Source organism: Chanos chanos, chromosome 2 (genome assembly GCF_902362185.1).
Source record: "Chanos chanos chromosome 2, fChaCha1.1, whole genome shotgun sequence".
Classification (NCBI taxonomy): Eukaryota; Metazoa; Chordata; class Actinopteri; order Gonorynchiformes; family Chanidae; genus Chanos; species Chanos chanos.
The window spans coordinates 18,491,422-18,513,396 of record NC_044496.1 but is presented as its reverse complement, the minus strand read 5'-3'; the positions used below and the strand labels follow the sequence as shown (position 1 = coordinate 18,513,396).

Genomic DNA, 21,975 nt, shown 5'->3' with positions numbered 1-21,975 from the left:
TGATGAATTCAATAGTACAAATAAAATATGATGATTAAAAGTAACCGTGCAAAACATAATCTAAATTAAACATGAATGATAAGACAATAAATCATGTTTCACACTCCAGTCTTAAAACTAGCAATTGTTTTAAAATGTTACCTTGAAAAAAGATAAATAAATAAATAAATATTTCCTCAAAAAAATTAAAATAAAATAAAATAACAACCAAATGTTTGCAGTCTGTAATATAACACAAGGTGCAGTTGGGCACTTGTTGACATTTTTTACAAAAAAAAAAAAAAGGAAAAAAAAAAGCTAGATAACATCTGAAATAGGCGTGTATAACATCAAAGGCTAATTCAAACTTAACATCAGTAATACTTCAATGTTCTGTCAGTCCATCTGTCTGATTTGTTGTTCAACCAACAGGAAGACAGTCAACTGAACTGCTATACCTCAAGCCTTCATTGTTTGACCTCCTATGCCCTCTTTAGGAGGGGTTTTAGTTGACTCTGTGTGTGTGTGTGTGTGTGTGTGTGTGTGTGTGTGTACAATTCTTTCATTATCTCCCACACAGCTTGCACGTTGTTGTTGATCCTACTGTCCAATAACGTTGGTCTGGCAAGTTAAGCAGGTTTCAATCCTAAAGTACAAAAGGTTGGATTTTAAGCATAGCATGTGATTTCCTTTTTTAAACCAAGAGATTAAACAAAATACTCACTCCTCTGAAAGTTTTAATGTTATTTTCATGTCTTTGCGTCCTCACATAACTAGCCTGAGCACTCTAAAAGGATATAAGAACATTTCAGGGAAATGTTGCCAATTGTGACGAAAGAAAAAGAAAAAAGAAAAAAAAAAGTCGCTTACTAATTGCCATTAACTTTACATGTCACAAGTAGACAGACACAAGGACTGTCTCTGCACTAGCAACTACATTTGAATTTGATGCTCATTCCAGACAAAGAGATCAAAATACATGTTTACAGGACATAAAAGCAAACCTGTATTTAAAAGTCAACTTTTATTATAACACCTCTCTAGGTAAAGAAATAAATTTGATATTCTCACAACTAAGACTTTTTTATTAACTTTAAACATAGCACTTTAGTGGTGAAAAACCTCAGACTAAACAGTCATTATGTCAGTGCATAATGCATTGAAAATGTCCATAATACACTGGGAAATACATTGAAACTAGAGGCAAAAAATGATCACATTAAAAATAATAATGATTTTTCCTATCTGTCCGTTTTAGGACCATGTCACTGAGTTCAGCTCCACATCCGCACTTGCTAAGTTCAGCTCTGGAAGCCCATCCCTCAGCTTGCAGGACCAAATGTTCACATCATATTCCCATTGCACCAGGTTCACAAGAAAACCTTTTCAAATGTCACTAATGCACCAGGGTACACCACCCTTAACTCTACACTATTAATATCTCAAAGAGAATTAAACTGCTACTATCCAACAGATTAAAACAACGTTGATTGGTAACAAATTTTCAGAAGAAATAGCAGCAGAATGATGAATTACAAAGAACCGAACAGAGGACAGACTAACAGAAGTCAATGGAACCATATACTCCAAACTGTCCACAAGATGTTTCCTTGTGTATAAATAAATGCTCTTAAAGAGTTTGAAAAAAGCATATTACAGTCTCCAGAATATGTTTACAAGAGCGTTTTTGAGAGAGCTCTTCTCACAGTTAAATAAGCTATGACAGTAATTACACAATGTTGTTGTGTGATTTTAATATTTCATAAGACTACATAGATCCTCAGCACTTTAGCTGTTCAGGGAAGGATTCTGTACTTTAAAATCTTGGTCCCATGCCTTTTAAACTCACACCTTAACTGAGACAAAACAGAAATCCCTCCCATCAAGCTCCATAAATTATGAATTGTCAGTCTTGAGAATGTTTCATGAATACATAATAGCGTGCTCTCCCAAAACTGCCAGCATCTGTACATCAGCCTCCCAGTCCAAGCTGTCTTACATTAATGTTTCCCATTCAAAAGACAGAAAAAAGGGGTCCTTAAAAAACTCTGCAATGAGCACCTGCAGGTCAGTCAGTCTCTCTCTACTGAAAATTTCTTCATCTCTTGAAAGACAGTAATATAGATTTAAATATTAATAAAATAAGCAAAATGTCATAGATGCAGACCACCTTATGGACAGCTGTCATCTTAAAGTGCAAGACAAGTTTGAACTCAATAACTGCCATTAGATATAACATAAAATTTACCATTGTACCAATACCATTACTATTATACCATACCATTCCATTACACCAATAAATACCATTATATATCTTCAGAGACCACTGACACTGTTTCTTTTATACATCATTCTTGGTGTTTTTGCAAATCGTGCATATTTCTGCTCTTAATTTCAGCAGTTAATCATATTGGAAGGGCCTATTATTTCATGAAACCGCACTAGAGGTGTTCAATGGACAAACATTTCCAGAAGATTTACACTTCTTTTTGTTTTTCAGTACTGATGAGAAAATCGTTCTCAGATACTTTGTTTTCAATTAGTAGTTAAAAGAAACTTAAAACAGATATCAAAACCTTAACATAAACGACAAACTTCTGGTTCTGTGGTGACCAGTAAGCTTGTAAGACACTGCCATCAACAGTAACAGAAACGCAACAATGTCCATTTTTGGCAAGAATCCTGTGAATAAGCTTCGCTGTTTGATATAACAGAGGCAAAGGGAAAAATGTTTCTCATGTTTAGATTCAATTGTTCAGTGAACAAAAAATTCTGTTACAGCATTTGGATGAAGCAAGGTTGGTTTGTGAATATGAGGGATGTAAGTTTTTTTTTCCACTAGCTAACAAAAAAATCTAAGGATACGCTGGAATATTTTGCATTATCTGACAAGTTCTCAGTCTGTCCAACATGTCCTTTTTCATTAAGGGTATGACAAACATATCCAACAATGGACAAAAATAGCTTATGGCCCGATTCCAGGACCTCCAGAACAGTCTGGTTTTTCTCATAAGCCACTCACACCCTCTCACAACTTCATCGTCATGAAGTGTTTGATGGACAGAATAGACACACAAGGGAATAAACTCTCCTTAAAATTCCTCTACAATACTCTTCCATAAAATTGTCAACACATGACATTAGGTCAACTCAAAAATAGTTTACAGGTTTCAATATGAAGCCACTTTAAAATCCAATTTCAAATGCTCTCAAACCATAAAGAATCACCAATTTGTAAGAGAGTGGATGAATACCAACGACCAAAAAAAAAAAAAAAATTTACACACTTCCTAGGATCTATTCGTACCTCTAAGAGGCTGGTTGCAGAACCGGTCAGTTGTTTACAGGTCCCTAGGAAGGCACCAAAGCATAATGCCTGACAATCTAACGACAAGCATTCCATTTGTTTGTGAAGCATCTATCTCGGGGTGAACAGAAGGACCAACACCGCTTCAAACAGTTGGCTGCATAGCTTAATTTCATTCTCTTAAGGACAGTCAGGAGGTTCCAAAAACCGTTATGCCATGTTTTGCAGTATCTTACTTTTTCTAATACTGTCATACATACATTAGTTAAAAAAAAAAAGTCACTATGTACCAATATAGTGCTGTAGTTGACAACAGTAATTAATTATTGTTTATTTAGTCATTAACTGAAGAGACATAAATAACTATTCAATTAGCATACCGAGGCCTCTTCGTACTCTCTTTGTTACTTTTGCTACTCTCCTTCCAAAAGAGCATGGGCTACTGCTATCTACCATTTCATTTTTTTTTTTTTCTATAAAGTGGTGCTTATGATGAAATAGCCTGTGCAAAATAAATATTCTGATGGCTGTCCTTGGTCAAGTGGTTGGATAAATATTTTAGAATGATTAGTCTAAAAGCTGTGACATTTTTCTAAACAATTTGTTAGGCATGAGACAAAATACATTTGTTCGGAGTACGCTGGCTGGAACATTATGCCATAACATCCATACCTCAGAATATCTGAACTACGTTATACACAGGTGTCATTTTAAATACTTTTTCGACATATTCCTCCTTAAAAAAGTAACAGTTCAGCCATATTGTATACCTCACAACCAGTGTAGCTCCTACTATCAGAAATTCAGTACTTAACACTGGAAAATTTTATAAAGTAGACAGTGGGTCTTCAACATCCTATCCTGGTGCTGTTTAACAGTACATCTGAAATTGCTCACTCAAACAGAAATTTCAGTTCATGCAAGAGTCTCCATGCAGACTACCAAGGTGAAGCTTAGAGGTCAACCCTTTTCACGTTCGGTCATTCTATATGCTCACCTCTTTGCGTAAGAAAACTTCAAGGCACTTTTTTTTCTGACACAATATCTCGATGGACCAAAGTTTTTTGCTGTTCACATTTCAAAATTTTGTTAGTATATCGATGCATGACATTTGCTTGAGAGGAAGGTAGTAACAGTAGTAAATCCTCTCAAAGCCCAATACTAAAGCACACTACTTTATTCCACCGCCCGTGCCTTCTTAAACGGTAACTGTATGTTAGACTAGATTATAAGTGACATGTGTGACAGACGATGCTGCACTGGCAAGAACAAATTTTCATTTCTTTTTTTAAATTAATTTGACATTTACAAAATTCTTTATTTGTAAATTCAGTCCCAGCAGAGTCACCATTCTAAAAAGTACGGTAAATCAATGTACTTTTCAGTTCAGGTCATTGCACAAAACAGGCGTTTTTGATGAGGAATACATGAAACTAAAATGCAGGCATTGGATTAAAAAACAAAACAAAACAAAACAAAAAAAAAATGCCAAAGGCAGCTACACATGTAGATATAATGAGTTATAATGAGTCTATATCTCAAAAACACCAAACTTTCCCTTTACCGCAAGATTTTGCCAAAGACATTGTTCCACTTTTGGGTGCCAATGAGTGATATAACATTTCAGGTTTTCAACACTTCAAGCTGTCTGACTGCCATATAGCAGATCCACTTTGAGAGAGCCATAATCCTGTCATAGGTTTTAAACACAGTTGATACTGTGACCAACATAGGATTGAAAATACTGTGAGTCACAGGTGCCAAGGAGAGGGCTGGGTTTCTTGTACTGTGCAAATGGAAAAGTCATGAGGCTGCACATGAGGTACGGCACTGACCGAAAGTCACTAAACTCTTTTCACACACATCACACGCCAATCAGTCACAGACTCACCATTCACTTCTTTCTCATCTTTCTCATCTTTTTAAAAAGACCTCAATTAGAACAATTTCAGGTTTTCTTTTCCCCAGACTGCTTTTCAGTGTTGCTGATGACAAATGAAAACATCTCCACCAACAAAACCATGGTGAAACAGAAACTCTTTTGCATTTCAAATCTACATTACTGGAGGCTCAAACCCCAGGCAAAATTTAATTAGTTCTGAGTCAAATCATGCTTCTCTAGATCAAAGCAAAAACCTATGAAAAAAAATGTGTCATAATTAAAGCCCTGTTCTGTAAGATGTTTTAAGCGGTCAGTAATGACACGTGCCACCGAATCAGTGCAGCAAACTGCGACACAGGATTCCAGTTTTTTGTATGTTTTTGTATTATTTTAGGTGACAACATTTTTGGTTAAAAAAAAAAAAAAGTTTGATACCATCCTGTTGAGGCACTTGTCTCTGAGCTTTTGAAATAACGGCTGTAAGAGCACAACAGTTACTGAAAGTCTCCTGGCCCATCCCTAAGGTTTTTGAAGTGGCACATCTGCTCTGTTGAAATTAAGAACTGTGCTTTTGAAATCACACATGAAGGGCAGAGGAAATTAACAAATCAGTAGTCAGTGTGTGCACTCATTTAACAGACTAAACAACAGTCTGAAGTGATGGGGGGGTTGCAAAAAAAAAAAAAAAATCCCTCAGAACAGCAATTATGAAAACCTCATTTACTTTGTTGAAGACAATCTCAAAATCAGCACTTGTGACCACCACCATCTGAATTCATTGTGGTAGGACAAGCAGGCCAATCACCTTCTTGGAAATGTCTATTTTTACAAAAATGTTCAGGGCAATCTTGTCTGATCTGGTTTCCGAATTTGAGTTTCTAAACAAAAGGTAGATCCCACACTTAGGTAAATGAGATTAAGTCCATTCCTCAATACAAAATACAATTGTTATCCCCACTTTTCAAGGAGATCCAACTTAAAACAGAATTACACAACTGTATGTCAATCCATGCAAGTTTACAGAGTTTACAATCACACATGAAATATACAATTACTGACTGTTACATAACCCTTATAAAATTTTATTATCAAATCATTCTTTTTTTTCCCCTAACTGAAACCTCTGGTTTCATGTTCAGCCCAAATAATAAAATATTTGTCATCTTAACCACTTTCAGTCTTCATTATCTGTACCATATTGGTCAAGTGAATTGAGACATACAGAAGACCTATATAAATATTTGCTTTATACTCCAGTTCTATGTTCATTCTTTCTTAACATGAAACAATCTATAATATATTGCCAGACAGAATCATTTAGACAAGAGATTTCGCTGTGAAAGCTTGAATCAAATGAAACACATGCAATCCAGCAGTATATTGTGTTTTTGTTTTGTTTTGTTTTTTACTTTTTTGCCACAACAGATTTTTATCAGCATATGAATTAAAAAAAAATCTCTTCAGTAGTCTCACAGATGCTGGCTATATGCTGCCTTCATAGGTCATGTTTAAATTTCAACCTATTTACAATACAGGGACACTACATTCCACATGCCTTTCTACACACACTCACATAATAACACTGTAGCAATCTGTGTTGGTATATGCATTCATGCGGCATTCATGTTTAAACTACTATTCACACATAAAACTGCTCTCAGTTAATGCTTTCTCTAGGCCTGAAACTTCACTGGAGAAACAACAGAACAGAATGACTCAATAAAGACAAGGGGCTTTACGATACTTTACATACTTGCCACCGTTCAACACTTACTCCGAGACCTTGACTCTGATACCTCAACAGGGTCCTTCATATAGGTCAGTTAAGGGTGATGCTGGCTCATCTTGTCAGTAAACAGTGAAACAAGGGGCGATGTCATGTAATTTTACATGATCACCCTGCTTTTGCCAAAGTACAGAGGCTATGCATTATGAGTCAGTTTCATGGGGATGGAAGTATAAAATCCCCTCAGAGAGCTAACATATGAAACAAGCACTGCTAAAAAAAATCAACTGATATTTTTCTGTGACTTTGTTATGAATCTAAAATTTAATTAATTTGGAAATTCTTTATTAAAAGCACATTTCAAGATAACTGAAATGTGCTTTATAATATGCACTGTATTAGTACATTAAATAGTAAGATTGATAGGAATGTGAAAATGATATTTTTAATGCAAATTAGTTAAACGATAATTTTAAATAATCAGAACATCAAAACCCACCTTAGCTGAACACTACAGATAAGCTCACCATGATAATATAATCTGATCTATATGGTACACGTTTGCTTCACAGTTTAGCCCATGAAGATAATTCAAACATTTAAAGTTAGGTTGACTTCACTTGTTTTGTTGTTAATTTGATCTTATGCTTCAACTGATTGGCATAGAAGAAGAAGAATATTTAAAACATCATAATCTAGCTCTGATTGTTATTCTTCAGCCACCTGTATAGATAAGACCGATGGCCTGGTTTGTGTACACACACTAGATAGATAGATAGATAGATAGATAGATAGATAGATAGATAGATAGATAGATAGAGCATACATATATGAACAGACAAATGGAGATGGGTGAGTTTGCATGCAGTTTCTTTCAAAAAGAAGCATTAAAGCTCTTACTGCTTCATGGGTGTCTTTCCTTCTTTTTCTGTAAAATTTTTGTCTGTGTTTCTAAACATATCACTCTTAATTTAGCAATAGAACAATGTAAGCTAAAACACTTCTTTGCTTACTTTTCTCTCCAAAGTCTCCTTGCCTTATCAATTCTCTCCTAGCCTTCGCGAAAACTAAAGCAATACACGGTTAATTGTTGATACTTTGTCCACCATTAAAACTGCAGGGCATTCTGAACAATGGTGTACTGTATACTGTAACATATCATAAGGTATCTCAGAAGGGAAACGCGGTAAAAAAGCTAATCACATGATCAGAAGGTCAACAACTGTCATGTTTTCATGTTGACAATATGTGGACATGGTCATTCTTTCGTCCAAGGTTCTGGTTAAACTGAACACGTTCTCAACTACTAATTTAGCACATCCGCTGTCAGGGAGCAGATAAGCAGCTGGCCTTGTGTGTAACCTACCTGTTCTCTGGATATACATGGTAAGGAGGGTCTGCGAGGCATCTTACAACTGCCATAATAGCTCGTTGATGTTTCTCCCAAAGAAACACAGCTGGACCTTCTCCTGGGTCTGATCACAGGCACTTTTTCCTCGGCGTTGGGGATCCTGTTCGGTGCCTCCCTCGGAGGATAATAATGGTCAAAACAGAGCGCTAAAAGAGAGCCAGAGACCCCCGCCAAGCACGCCAAGACTGGCCTCAGGGACGGAGGCAGGCAGCTCAGACTGGTGAAGGAAACCAGCCACACCAAGCTGGCGAACACCAAAATCAAGACACTATGCTTGAGTTTCAAAGTGGGGATCAGAGTCAGTAAACCCACACATCCCAGAACAAATAGCAACCGGCCCACCATTTGCATCTGATGTTGGTCCTCTCCCCATTGCAAAAACCGCAAAACCATGAAATCCCCCAAGTAGCATGATGCTGGAAGGGACAAAAGCCAACATCTACTACTTTCCCTCTTTTTCCGCCTAAGATAAAATGTCAAAAAGAAGTACGCACAGCCTATGCTGAATAAAGGACTGATGGACTGCGAGAAACGAGACAGGAAAGTCCGCAGATCCAAAATATGTTCACTTTGAAAGCTCCAAGAAATAAAAAGGGAAACCGCAAAAACTGCGAATGAACCAATATAGAGAGCAGAGGCCCGGAATAGTCTGGAGTTCAAAATATCCTCATTGCAATATTTACAGACGTTGAATAAAATACCCCTCTGATGATCTTGTTTTAATGGGGTGACGCAGCTCTTCACATACCCGTTCCTGAAGCTCTCCGTGCTGTTTGCATTGCCAACACCATCGTGGTGCCTGATTTTACTGTGCAAAACCTCTCCTTCCTCTCGTACAGCCATGTTTTCAACAGTAGCTCCGTGAAATCTCTTTAAAGTTTCATCCCCCCAAAATTAATACTCCGTGTATTAATGCTGTACTACATGACGGTAAATGTACTCCATGGTCACTCAAACGTGCTCAAGCATTTTGGCTAGGAGGAAAAGAAGGTGAAATGTTGTTTTTTTAGCATAGACGGGCTCTATGTCGCCGCCTAGATGCGACAATTAGTAACAATGACTAAAATTGCACACAAGCACGCGCTCTGCAGCCTAGGGGGCCAGACTGCGCGCATATACCCTTAACTTCTCCCTGGAAGAAGCGAAGAGATAGCATAAACTGGGTTAGGTCTCAAAATAGTTCGCAAACAGTTTATACAAGTTACGTGGGGCTGTATTTAAAAGATGGACTGTATTGCTGCTTTCAAACCTTTCCATTAGTATTACTGTTTTACTGTCCTCTTTCTTTCTTCTTATATAAACTTTAAACAAATACCTTTTGCAAGCGGTTGGCAAGCACTGATTAAAATCATTTGCTTTTGTCAAGCTGCTGTCCTGGTATATTTTAGCAATGGGCTGTTTTTTTGTAGTACAACTATTCAGGAAAAAATATAATAAAAGTTAATGTGATTAGTGTACTAATAAAAGTGTTGACAAGAGTCACCATTCGTGCACAAAATGAATTGCTAATAGATTTATACACAGCTTCTGAGCTCTATCTGAGCTTGTCATGGCTTCATGTTTAGGATCAGATGGGTGTCTATTTGTGTCCCAAGTCTCTTGTAATACCGCCCTGGTTCCTGTCTGCCCTTCACGACTGAACTAACTTGATACTTTTCCTTTATTTGTTAAATAAATTTAGCATTCACTGCATCTCTCGGTGCCTTTGTCACAGCTATAAAAGATGTGAACCTTAAAGGCATTGCAGCAAGGCAGTGCCCAGCCAGCCACTCAAAGTCAGCAACAGAAAATGATGTGGCAATCAGCATGGGGGTTTATGCAAGTGTAATACCAACAGTTAGTGCTTTTATTCTTCTTGAAGTTTCCCAGGTATAGGCCTAATAAGACCTTTTTCAGCTGAGCAAGTTCCAAGTTTCTGACCCAGGTCCTCACAGACTTTTCAGGCTATTGCTTTTGGTACATTAGCAAAAATGTGGATTAAGATTTTCTTTTCTTATTGTTGCAAAATTGTTTTGTTTCCTGTAGATATGTCCCTTCACAATCAGTCTACAAAATGCAATGCATAACTTCTTTTCTAGTGGTTTCCTGAAGCTTTAGTCATTATCAAACACCTAAAAGAAAAAGAACTTTACTTTCAAACTTAAAACACCCATAAACTCATTATTTCAATAATTTTTATTTTAATGACAAAAGCATTTTAAATCATTTTATTTTAAATAGCTTGCATCAGAGTTCCTCAAATTTACGATAAAAATGTACAAACATAAGAGTGAGCAGATGACAAACTGATCAACCTGTCCCATATTGATTAAAAATAGAAATTGCAAGCAAAATTGAGGACAAAAAGAAAAAGAAAAAATATAACGATCGTATGTGACTGGTGCGGTTATTTAAATCGTATCGGGTTTGTACCAAAATGAAAAAAAAATCTAATAATTAACTAAATAAACATGAGACAACGACCTTCCTTTGATAATTTGTGTGCCAACAAGCGCGGCAGTAAAAGGAATGTAGGGGAGAATCCAGGGAGTCGTGGTGGATGTTTTTTTTTTGTGCATATTTTGAAGGACATTTCACAATGATTTACACTGGACATTAATGAACACATGTTAGTAATATTAACCTTTATGCTATATGTGAAGAAGATGTGAAAAGCAAAGGCTGTGTTTGCTCAGAGATCTTCTAAAATTTGTGGGCATGGCAGTTGTCCCTCTCGGCCTTCCGTAGCACTGATGTGGCAAAGACCCAGCCAGGTTCCACGTCACTCCATTGGACAAGAGGAAACTACAGAAGTCACGGATGCGGAGATAGGACGGTGAAGGAAGAGATTAAGCACCTGTAAAGGGTAAAGCATGCATATTATTGCACATTTGTTTTATAAGTCTCATTATGCAAGATGTTATAGTTAACCCCATTTTGTTTAAATACTGAGTTGTTCTGCGACTTTGTCAATTTGATAGACGTAGTTTTGAAGCTTGCTAATGCTACCCTATGCGCAATCATTATCGTGAGAGCAAGTTACCTTTTTTGATCGTACCATATCAGGAATTGTGTGGAAGTGTACTATAGTAAGCTTTTGTCTTTGTTTTGTTTTGTCTTTTCCAGCCTCTCATCCCAAAACAACTCTGAATTAACTGTGTATTCTAGCCTATTGACTTGCGCAATTTGATGTTAGCTAGAGCCAATCTTGCTAGCGATATTAGCACTCTGAGGCCTTTGCTGGAGTAGCTGTTCATGGATTGACACGATTGCAGTTTGCATCGCTGTAATACGAATCTGTGGATTCAGCGTCAAGATTCTGACTCGAAGTTGCAACTCTGCTTTTTTTTAATGTTGCTTATGTCAAGCTATTCCGACAGAAACTGACTTTTCAGTTTTAGTTACGATGTATCAACAAAATAGAGCTTTACATTACCCAGCTAGTTTACATCGGGTTTACTGGGTGCAGGTGTAAATAGTTGTTTTGAAATATATGTTGCCACCATCAACTTTTTAAAATGTGTTGTTATCTCTTTCAGAAAACCAACCTCATCTTTATTGACTGAGGGGACTTAAAAGTGGAACTGCCTGGAAGCACTTGTGTATTTGACTGGCGCCATGACAGCCGCTGAGAATGTGTGTTATACCTTGATTAATGTTCCCAGTGACTCTGAGCCCCCATCAGAAGTCAGCCTGAAAGCAGATTTAGGTAAAAACCTGATGACCAGAACCGATGTGATGATTTGTTGTGATGACATTAAGGATTCTCTCTGTCCTTTTTCTGTTTGGAAGACTTACAACAGATTTTGTTTTGCTTTGTTTTGTTCTTCCAAATGTAGAAAAGGGGGAGATCAAAGCCAAGACTGAGGCTTTGAAGAAGGTGATCATCATGATACTGAATGGGGAGAAGCTGCCAGGACTGTTGATGACCATTATTCGGTTTGTGCTCCCACTTCAAGACCACACTATTAAGAAACTTCTTCTAGTCTTTTGGGAGATTGTGCCAAAAACCACTCCTGATGGCAAGCTGCTTCAGGAAATGATCCTGGTTTGCGATGCATACAGAAAGGTAACTACACTGTTTGAGTCACTGTGGTTCTTTTCTCAGTGTCTGCCAAAACACGATATAAATAAAATTTCTTCAGGTTGTTATGGGTTTAAATGTGTAGTGGTACTCTAGGCTCCTTAAAGTATTTTTTTCTTGCTGGAACCCAACATATTCAAGGTTTACTTTTCGTTTAAATGTTTGATGGTTTGTTTTCCATCGTCATGGTTAAGTGTTAGTAGAAGAGACGCGATATTTTAATATGTTAACTGTGTCTGCATTGTAGGATCTACAGCATCCCAATGAGTTCATCCGTGGCTCTACTCTGCGCTTCCTGTGCAAGTTGAAGGAGGCTGAACTGCTGGAGCCGCTGATGCCTGCCATTCGTGCATGCCTGGAGCATCGCCACAGCTATGTGCGCCGCAATGCCGTTCTGGCCATTTACACAATTTACAGGTGTGTGTGTGTTTGTGTTATTTGTGTTTATTTCGGGATTGCCAGTGCCTTTATGTGAATTATCTGCCTCTTTGTTAAATTTGTGCTCTGTGAGTGTCACTTTTCTTTACCAACCATTCTGAACTGAGAAGAGGGGTGTGCATGTTCAGTTGATAATTATATGTGTATGTGTTTTGATATACAGTACTGAAATTCCTTGAGTTTCAATGTCTTCCTTTTTGTGGGGGGGTTTTTTGTTTTTTTAATCCAGGAACTTTGAAAATCTGATCCCTGATGCACCTGAATTGATTCATGATTTCCTCGTAAACGAAAAGGATGCAAGTTGCAAGAGGAATGCCTTTATGATGCTGATTCACGCTGACCAGGTATGAGATGGAACTTACATTGGCTTGTATTAAGCTTTACATCACTAATTATGAGAACAGTGTTTTAAGAAAGATTTCAGCTGAAGACATTAAATCAGTATCATTATGACACATTGATTTTTGCACTATGAATAGATAGAATGGATTTCCATCCTATAAATCTAAATATCAGAAAAGCCTAATTTGACAATGGATAAAGGCACATGCCTTTTGTGCTAGTCTTTAATGTAACAAACAGAGTATAAAATATTTCAACAGCAAATTATGTTATGTAGTAATTAGGGATGCTCATATTTGAATTTTTTTCTGACCGCTCGTTAACCGACCATTAACGTAGAGTGGACGATTGTCAGTGACCCATTAAAAAAAGCCAACACAACAAATGTTTTTTTTTGTTTTTCATAAGAAGGGGTTTATTTTTACATGTGCAGAACTGGCATAATAGCCTATAACTTAAAATAAATAGCAAATAGTAGCCAGACTTTCTAATGCATAAACAGTTTAACAAAACGAAAACACACATTGAATCCTCCAGCGTGGAGAGCGCTGTAACAAAAACCACCTCCTCCGCTCTCGGCTAATTAATGATCAAAAACAACCAACAGGTTAACAAAACGGAAACTGGTGGTCGCATTTTCAGACCTCAAAATAAAATAAACAGGGCAGGCCTACCTCAGTCCTCACTATAGTGGACAGCTTGTCTACTAGTTTTTATATTTTATATATATGTGTGTATGTGTGTATATTAATATATATATATGTGTGTGTGTATATATGTAGGTATGTGTATATGTATAGTATTGGTCAAAATCCTTGTTTTCGGTTAACTGTTAAACACTTAATTATTAACATCTCTAGTAGTAATAAAAACCAGTCAGAAACAAATTACAGGTGTGATGGGTGTGCAAAGCAAGAGTCTCCTCTTATGCCATGTTTAATTACTTTTACAGGATAGAGCACTTGATTATCTGAGCACCTGCATTGATCAGGTGCACACATTTGGAGATATTCTGCAGCTTGTTATTGTGGAGCTGATCTACAAGGTAAAGCATGCACACAGTAAATGGAATGATTTTTTTGGTCAAAGCACAGACAGTTTTGGTAATAATTCCTTCAAGAGCTTGTCTTAAAAGGAGAAAAAAAAAATCTTTTTGTGGTTTTTATTTTTCTGCTCTATGTGTATGTCAGATATCTTGTTGCATTGGAATGTTTTGTAATAACTCCTTTCAACTGGTGTCTAGGTCTGTCACGCGAACCCTTCAGAACGAGCCCGTTTCATCCGCTGCATCTACAACCTTCTTCAGTCCTCCAGCCCTGCGGTGAAGTACGAGGCTGCAGGCACTCTTGTCACCCTGTCCAGCGCTCCCACGGCAATCAAGGTTATTGTTTTTTCTTTCAGGCTCCAGTCTAGTCACAAGACAGTGTTTGTACATTTCCGATGTATCACCTGTGTTCTGTGTGACTATTATTTCAGGCTGCTGCTCAATGCTACATTGATCTGATCATCAAAGAAAGCGATAATAATGTGAAGCTCATTGTCCTCGATCGACTGATTGAGCTGAAGGAACATCCAACCCATGAGCGTGTTCTTCAGGTACAGACAGACTCTTTGTCTTCTGAGTATGCTCTTCCATTTGCTTTCTCTCTCTGTGTGCGATCCTCACTCACTACAAACAAATGATGCTGAAAAGTGTTTGTTATTTGTCCTGTTCTGTTTCAGGACCTGGTTATGGATATTTTAAGAGTTCTGTCCACTCCTGATCTGGAGGTTCGCAAGAAAACACTACAGCTGGCCTTGGACTTGGTTTCATCTCGTAATGTGGAGGAGGTATGTGCGCGTTAATCCTCAGAATGCTTTTCAACAGTGTTGCCTTATCAACTCGTGACAATTAATTCAAGGCCTAAACATAACTTTCTCTTGTAATCATGAGACTGGATTACAAGGGCTGCTCTATTTTGACCACATCTGTGTCATTTTTCGATACTAGGCTGTTAATTTCATTGGTCTATGTATGATGGAGTCAAACCTGTGTTTATCTTTTGGATATTGAACCAGATGGAATGTTGGTGCTCTAACGGGCTTTGTTTGTTGCAGTTGGTGATAGTACTAAAGAAGGAGGTTATCAAAACCAACAATGTGACTGAACATGAGGACACAGACAAGTACAGACAGCTGCTGGTGCGTACACTCCACTCCTGCAGCGTTCGCTTCCCCGATATGGCTGCCAACGTCATCCCCGTGGTAAGTTCACCTCACCTCCCGTCATGCACCCGAGGCTCTTTAAGTAGTAGATCCTTGTGTCTGCAAGTGCTATGAATTTGGCCAAGCTTTGGATACTTCTCACAATCTAAAGTGCTTCCCATTACTACATGAAATCAAAGAAACCTGCAATTTTATATTTTATTATATTCCTCTCTAACAGTCCTCACTGTAATAGGGGACAAGGTACATTTAAATTCTGTACAGAGCAAGTTAACTTCTTAATTATTGAACAAAAAGTGGAAAATTCTGTCTACAGTTGTCCCTTGATTCCATGTAACTGCCTCCTGAATTCTGACGACTATTCTATTCCATGGTGAGGAGTGATCGGTAGCAGTAGTTTTGTTTTACTACAATTCATAGTCTCCACTAACACAGGACCCTGGGAAAGTCAGAGTACAATTCGATTTAACGGAGATAAACTTGGAAAAAATTTGTTTGTTTGATTTGGGGTGTCAGTAATTGTTGAAGTTGTCTTAAATATAAAAAAATGACATGTTAACATATTTATTTTATCTTTGTGTGTGTGTGTGTGTGTGTGTTTGCCAACAGTTAATGGAGTTCCTGAGTGACACAAACGAGGCAGCGGCAGCTGATGTGCTGGAGTTTGTGCGTGAGGCCATTCAGAGGTTTGATAATCTCAGGCCTCTCATTATTGAGAAGATGCTGGAGGTTTTCCATGCCATCAAGACTGTCAAGTAAGACATGTGAATCACTGTCTCCTATAAAGGCACAATTCACTGAGTTTCCACTCAGCACGGTTTAGAATATCATTATTTTCATTCATAAAGAAAACAGTTCATAATTTGAAGGAGAAAGAAAAACCGTCACAAATTTGTTGTAATGCAGCAGTTATATTGGAATCATCATGAGATGCGAATGTGGAAGTTTGAGTGCGTGTTTCTATACGTAATTGTTATATTTTTGTGTCAGGATCTATCGAGGAGCTCTGTGGATTCTGGGAGAATACTGCAGCACCAAAGAGGACATCCAGAGTGTGATGACAGAAGTGCGCAGGTCCCTGGGAGAGGTATGCACAAACGTAACTGTACAACGTACAACAATTTCTACATCATTTAAAATCTTACTAAGAGTGGTGGTTCAGAAGAAATGAGGATGCTTATGTCTTTCTTTTTAATTTAGGTGAAAATGAAAGTGTCTTGTTGTCTTTTGAGTACTAAGGTGATTGTGTGTGTGTTCAGATCCCCATTGTGGAGAATGAGATAAAGAAGGAAGCAGGAGAGTTGAAGCCAGAAGAAGAGGTGACTGCAGCACCTGCACAGAAGCTGGTTACAGAAATGGGCACTTATGTGACTCAGAGTGCACTAAGCTCCTCAAGGCCGTCTAAGAAAGAAGAAGACAGGTAACATCTCTTTTAGAGCATACTATCTCACCTCTACAAGCACTTGTTTTGGTCCAACTGGAAATGTGTTGCTCTGTTTTGTATATTTCTATGAAAATAATACATACAATGCTTAGCTCTCTCCGTCTGTCTCTGTTGTGCAGGCCTCCATTGAGGGGTTTCTTAATGGATGGAGACTTCTATGTTGCTGCTTCTCTGGCAACCACACTGACCAAAGTGGCTCTACGTTACGTAGCCATTGTCCAAGACAAAAAGAAACAAAATGTGAGTGAGGTTTGACATGACACGATGACCTTGTCTGCCCACCACAGCCCTGCCTGCGGTTAACTTTGGTGGTAACTCGATAATAGTCGTGACTTTTTTTTTTTTTTTTGAAAATCTCTTTCCTGTAGTCCTTTGTAGCTGAGGCCATGCTGATCATGGCCACTGTGCTCCACCTGGGCAAGTCCTCCTTGCCCAAGAAGCCCATCACGGACGACGACGTGGACCGCATCTCCCTGTGCCTCAAGGTCCTGTCTGAATGCTCCCCCCTAATGAACGACATCTTCAACAAGGAGTGCCGCAGGTCCCTGTCACACATGCTTGCCGTGAGGCTGGAGGAGGAGAAACTCTCACAGAGGGTAAAACACACCCCACGTGCTCTGTCCAAATCTGTTTTACCCCTAACGTGCCCCTTTTAGAGCCCAGGACTGCGCTGACTATATGACACAGTGGTGTCAGTTTTGTTGCCAAGCTGTAGTGCTCCTGCTCCCACCTAATATTTAGAGCAAGCATGTCATTACTCCCTTGCATAGAAAATCAGCTCTTATCCAACTGACATACGTCAACAGTGTACTAAACTCATGTTGCTTGTTCTGCATCCACAGAAAGAGTCTGAGAAGCGGAATGTGACTGTACAGGCAGACGACCCTATCTCCTTCATGCAGCTGACAGCTAAGAATGAGATGACCTCAAAAGAGGACCAATTTCAGCTCAGCCTACTGGCTGCCATGGGCAACACGCAGAGGAAAGAGGCAGCTGATCCCTTGGCCTCCAAACTCAACAAGGTCAGTCTGTAGTTCCCTGTGGCATCTTTAAGCAGTCTAGCCCATATTCATTCAGTCCTCCACAGAAGTGGCTGCATAGCATGTTAAAATATGGAAGAGCTGTAAAGTAGATGACTCCACCAGCAGATGGCAGCATATGACCAAAAACAATCGTTTTCCAAATTCTGTCATCAGTGACATAAAGTCAGAGGCCACACCTGTTTTTTTTTTTTTTTTTTCCCCCAAAGCAGAATCTGATGGAACACACTTTGTAATCAGTGTGTAAATTGTGAAATTGCCAACCATAGCAAGGTTCTTTAGACCTTTTTTTGATCAGGATGTGTAAAGTCAGTGGGCCTTTGCTATATAACTTAGTGTTTTCAGAGCTGTAGAGGGCCATGACTAACAGGTTATGGTCTCCTGATAGGTTACCCAGCTGACAGGCTTCTCCGACCCAGTCTATGCAGAGGCCTATGTCCATGTTAATCAGTATGACATTGTCTTGGATGTCCTGGTGGTCAACCAGACAAGTGACACCCTACAGAACTGCACGCTGGAGCTGGCAACATTGGGTAGGCACTCAGTCAAATGTATTGTGACATGAGGAAATATGTTTTTCTCATCAAAAAAGTAATCATTTGATGCTGTTGTCAATGTCCTGACTGGAAGCACTGTTGATCCTGCAGGTGATCTAAAGCTGGTGGAGAAACCATCCCCTCTCACGCTGGCACCCCATGACTTCGCCAACATCAAAGCTAACGTCAAAGTCGCCTCCACCGAGAACGGCATCATATTTGGAAATATAGGTTTGAAAACTGTTTTCTGGTTTGAAAACCCTGTTTGATTGCTGTTTGGTTCATGGGTATGAAAAATGACATGCGACCTCTTGCGTTTGTGTAGTCTACGATGTTTCGGGAGCAGCTAGTGACAGGAACTGCGTGGTCCTGAGTGACATTCACATTGACATCATGGACTACATTCAGCCCGCGTCCTGCACTGATGCAGAGTTTAGACAGATGTGGGCTGAATTTGAGTGGGAGAACAAGGCAAGGAAACACTGCTTTGCACTGATCAAATATTTAATTTGTATAATGCTTGTCTGAGCATTACCCATGCTGATGTAGCGCTCTCTGTGCAGGTGACAGTCAACACCAACATCACAGATCTGAATGAATATCTGCAGCACATCCTCAAGTCTACAAACATGAAGTGCTTGACCCCAGAGAAGGTAATGTCCTTATGAATTTAAAAACCGAGCGTTTTCATTGTTTTATTGGACAAGTCTCATACAAATATTTTCCTTCTGGTGTGCATTTACAAATTAGGCTCTCTCTGGTTTCTGTGGCTTCATGGCTGCAAACCTGTACGCCCGCTCGATTTTTGGAGAGGATGCCTTGGCCAATGTGAGCATTGAGAAACCCATCCACCTGGGTCCAGAGGCACCAGTCAATGGCCACATTCGCATCCGGGCCAAGAGCCAGGTAAGTCTCCCCACACCACAACAAGTCAACCAGCACATAACCAATACACAATCCTTTCTATCCTTACAAACATCTCAATGTACAGTGCTAAGTCAGTATAGAAAATCTGTTGTGCAGACATAAAATTTAAACATGTTATTACTCTGCAAATGCTTTGTTCAGTGAATGTTAGTAAATGTGTATGTGTGTTGTGACATCACCACTGACAAATTTCTTTACCTGTCTCATTCTGTGCAGGGTATGGCCCTTAGTCTGGGTGACAAAATTAATCTCTCTCAAAAGAAGTCGGTTTCGTAAAGCAGAAGATGAACTTATAAACATCGTGGGTATCTTTTGCTTCCATCTCCTTTGTCGCTTGTCTTTTCCTTCCTCCAGTACACAAAGTGCTTTGTGGCCAATTGCTCCAGTCCTAGGAAATATGTGTGAGGATATTATTTTACATTTCTACAGAAGACATAAATGTTTCCAACAGATTGTCCTTGCTAATCTGTAACTTTCAATAAATGCTGTGTACCACACAACATGAACTACGAGCATCATGTTTTTTTTTTTTTTCTCCCCCCATTAAATGTCCACCTCATGTAACACAGAGATTAAACATCAGATTATATTGGTTTAGTTCTACCTATATTTGTATTCTTTTGATTTTGCTACATTTAATGTCATCTAAAGCGCACAGTGACTGTTGATACAACGGTCGATTTAACAAAGCACCCGTTCTCTTCCAGGAAAAACAACTTCTAAGACTTTGTCAAGGTGAAATGCTAGTCGGACTTATATATACAAAATTATGGGTAGGTCATAGTTGGTGTAGGTGTGAGCATATTTTTGTAGATAGCCTACTTGTAGCTGTTGTATTTGCTGGTAATTGTTAGGGAATGCTGTCCAGGCAGATCCTGTGTGAATACTACATTTAAGGATTAATGAGAACTGATGGCTTCTCAGTTATCTCAAAGGGAGACACAACAAAAACTGCTGATACAACTCACCATTTATATTCGTGCTTAATACCATTAGGCCCATAAAGCAAGGCAAAAAGTGCTGTCCATGTACACCTTGCAATAATTGAATTTTATAAGATTGCTAAACCTATACTTTGGCTCATTGTGCTACATGCCTACCTCTTGCCTGAAACCCACAATTTAACTCGCATGAATGTCTATCTTTTAGAAAATTACTTAATAAATCACGGTATTTTAAATTAATTTTTTTAATTAGTATGGGGTGTAAATTTGTCTTACTGATACCGGCTGAGACATCAGCCTCATAAGAATTGATCTGTGTGGTCTTGGTGAGAATCATGGGCTTTACAGATCTGACACTTAATTAATGGACTGATTATAAACAGTGTTACTCAACATCAACTCTTTTCCCACACCAGTGAAAATTAAGAGCAAGATCAGCAGCAAAGGAGTGGTACCAGTTACTGAACAACTGCAGAACGGATGTAATCTTCGCATACAGTATATCCTGCCACATTACCTTACTAAACAGAGGGCAGTCAATTAGGGCCTATTGCCCCTGGTTCATTTGGATTGTCTGGACTGTTATTAAATTAAACCAAAATTCTCCTCAATGTTCACACTATTAATACATGCATCAAATGAATAAATAAAAATATAATAAATCAATAATTAAACAAAATGTTCCACATGTATCACATTCTGAGTATTGTTTGTTTGATACAGGATGATATTTTTTTGATATTGATGTTCCATACTCTTCCTGCAGGGCTGCACTCCATGGTTTTAAGAGGCAGAGTAAGAATCACAGTTAACTCAAATTCCTCAAATTCCACAGACGCCATGATACAATATTCCAGAGAAGGAAACAACATGATTTTCTTTATTCAACTTTTTCTTAAATTAACACCAACAGACTTATAAAGAAATAAACCCTTTAGCCTTATGGGAACAGAAAGTGCAGAACACATTTTAGTTCACAGTTAACACAAACAGGGTTTGTGTGTGTGTGTGTGTGTAAAAATAGTTGGCTACAATGCTCTACGTGTGAAAATTTCATGATCATTGTGCTAAAAAAAAAAAAGTCCCCACAAAAACAGTTGTTTGTGACAAAACATGAGTTCAGTAAGTTTCTTTTGCACAATGAATCTTACCTGAAAGTGATTATGGAACTTGATAGTGGCTGAAGGTGGGTGTGAAGTCACTGTTGTGCAGCTGTGAAAACAGACTGCACCATCGCAGCCGTGCCCCCTCACATGCACATGTCACAGTTCAGCCTCTGTTACTGGCCGTGAATATGTCCCTCCGTGTTTGCATGTGGTTGGATGAACTGACGGGAAAGAAAGCATTTGAGCTGAATGCCATTGTCTGCATGTGATTCTTCATAATAGCAAGTTTTGTGCTGATTTATCTGTAGTGCACATTTTGACAGTTTTAAATCTGTGAATCAGTCTTATGAAACTGTTAGCAGGACACCAACCAGACCGAAAAACTGAGTTCATTAAAAATATTATATCGTTGCTCTATCAGTTAACAGCGTGTACTTACAAGATAATTCTGAATCGATGCAATAATGTGGAGAAAACTTGGAATAACAAAATGCCAAGAGACAGTGATAATTAAAATTTGCTGCCGAACGCATAAACATTATTCAGGAATAAGCACTTGTGCCTCTAGTGGTGTCACACTTCTTTAAAGGAAACGTGTGCTGCACTGCGATTTATGCTCTCTCAA

General features: G+C 38.5%; 2 protein-coding genes across 2 annotated transcripts in view; one reads left to right on the top strand and one right to left on the bottom strand.

The window, feature by feature from the left end:
• Nucleotides 1-9,256, bottom strand: part of pde3b (phosphodiesterase 3B) — a 37,889-nt gene extending 28,633 nt beyond the window's left edge. The window contains exon 1 of the mRNA XM_030794414.1: nt 8,261-9,256. Within this exon, the coding sequence (XP_030650274.1) occupies nt 8,261-9,148 (888 nt within the window). The 5' untranslated portion in view covers nt 9,149-9,256. The remainder of the gene's footprint in view (nt 1-8,260) is intronic.
• A 1,822-nt stretch (nt 9,257-11,078) lies between these two features.
• Nucleotides 11,079-19,806, top strand: copb1 (COPI coat complex subunit beta 1). Its single transcript, XM_030794445.1, has 22 exons — nt 11,079-11,150; nt 11,824-11,993; nt 12,124-12,353; nt 12,616-12,785; nt 13,036-13,150; nt 14,101-14,193; nt 14,392-14,529; nt 14,625-14,744; nt 14,871-14,978; nt 15,246-15,392; nt 15,963-16,108; nt 16,344-16,440; nt 16,613-16,773; nt 16,917-17,037; nt 17,166-17,393; nt 17,640-17,819; nt 18,226-18,370; nt 18,485-18,604; nt 18,699-18,844; nt 18,937-19,026; nt 19,124-19,279; nt 19,517-19,806. Exons 2-22 carry the CDS (start codon nt 11,903-11,905, stop codon nt 19,574-19,576), a joined length of 2,862 nt encoding a protein of 953 aa, XP_030650305.1. The 5' UTR covers nt 11,079-11,150; nt 11,824-11,902; the 3' UTR covers nt 19,577-19,806.
• Nucleotides 19,807-21,975: the final 2,169 nt, after the last annotated feature.

Bases quoted from the DNA above. Each gene is read 5' to 3' on its own strand.
- copb1 (XM_030794445.1), top strand. From the start codon at position 11,903: ATGACAGCCGCTGAGAATGTGTGTTATACCTTGATTAATGTTCCCAGT. The intron at 11,994-12,123 runs GTAAAAACCTGA...TTCCAAATGTAG, and splicing joins CAGCCTGAAAGCAGATTTAG to AAAAGGGGGAGATCAAAGCC. The intron at 13,151-14,100 runs GTATGAGATGGA...TTACTTTTACAG, and splicing joins TGCTGATTCACGCTGACCAG to GATAGAGCACTTGATTATCT.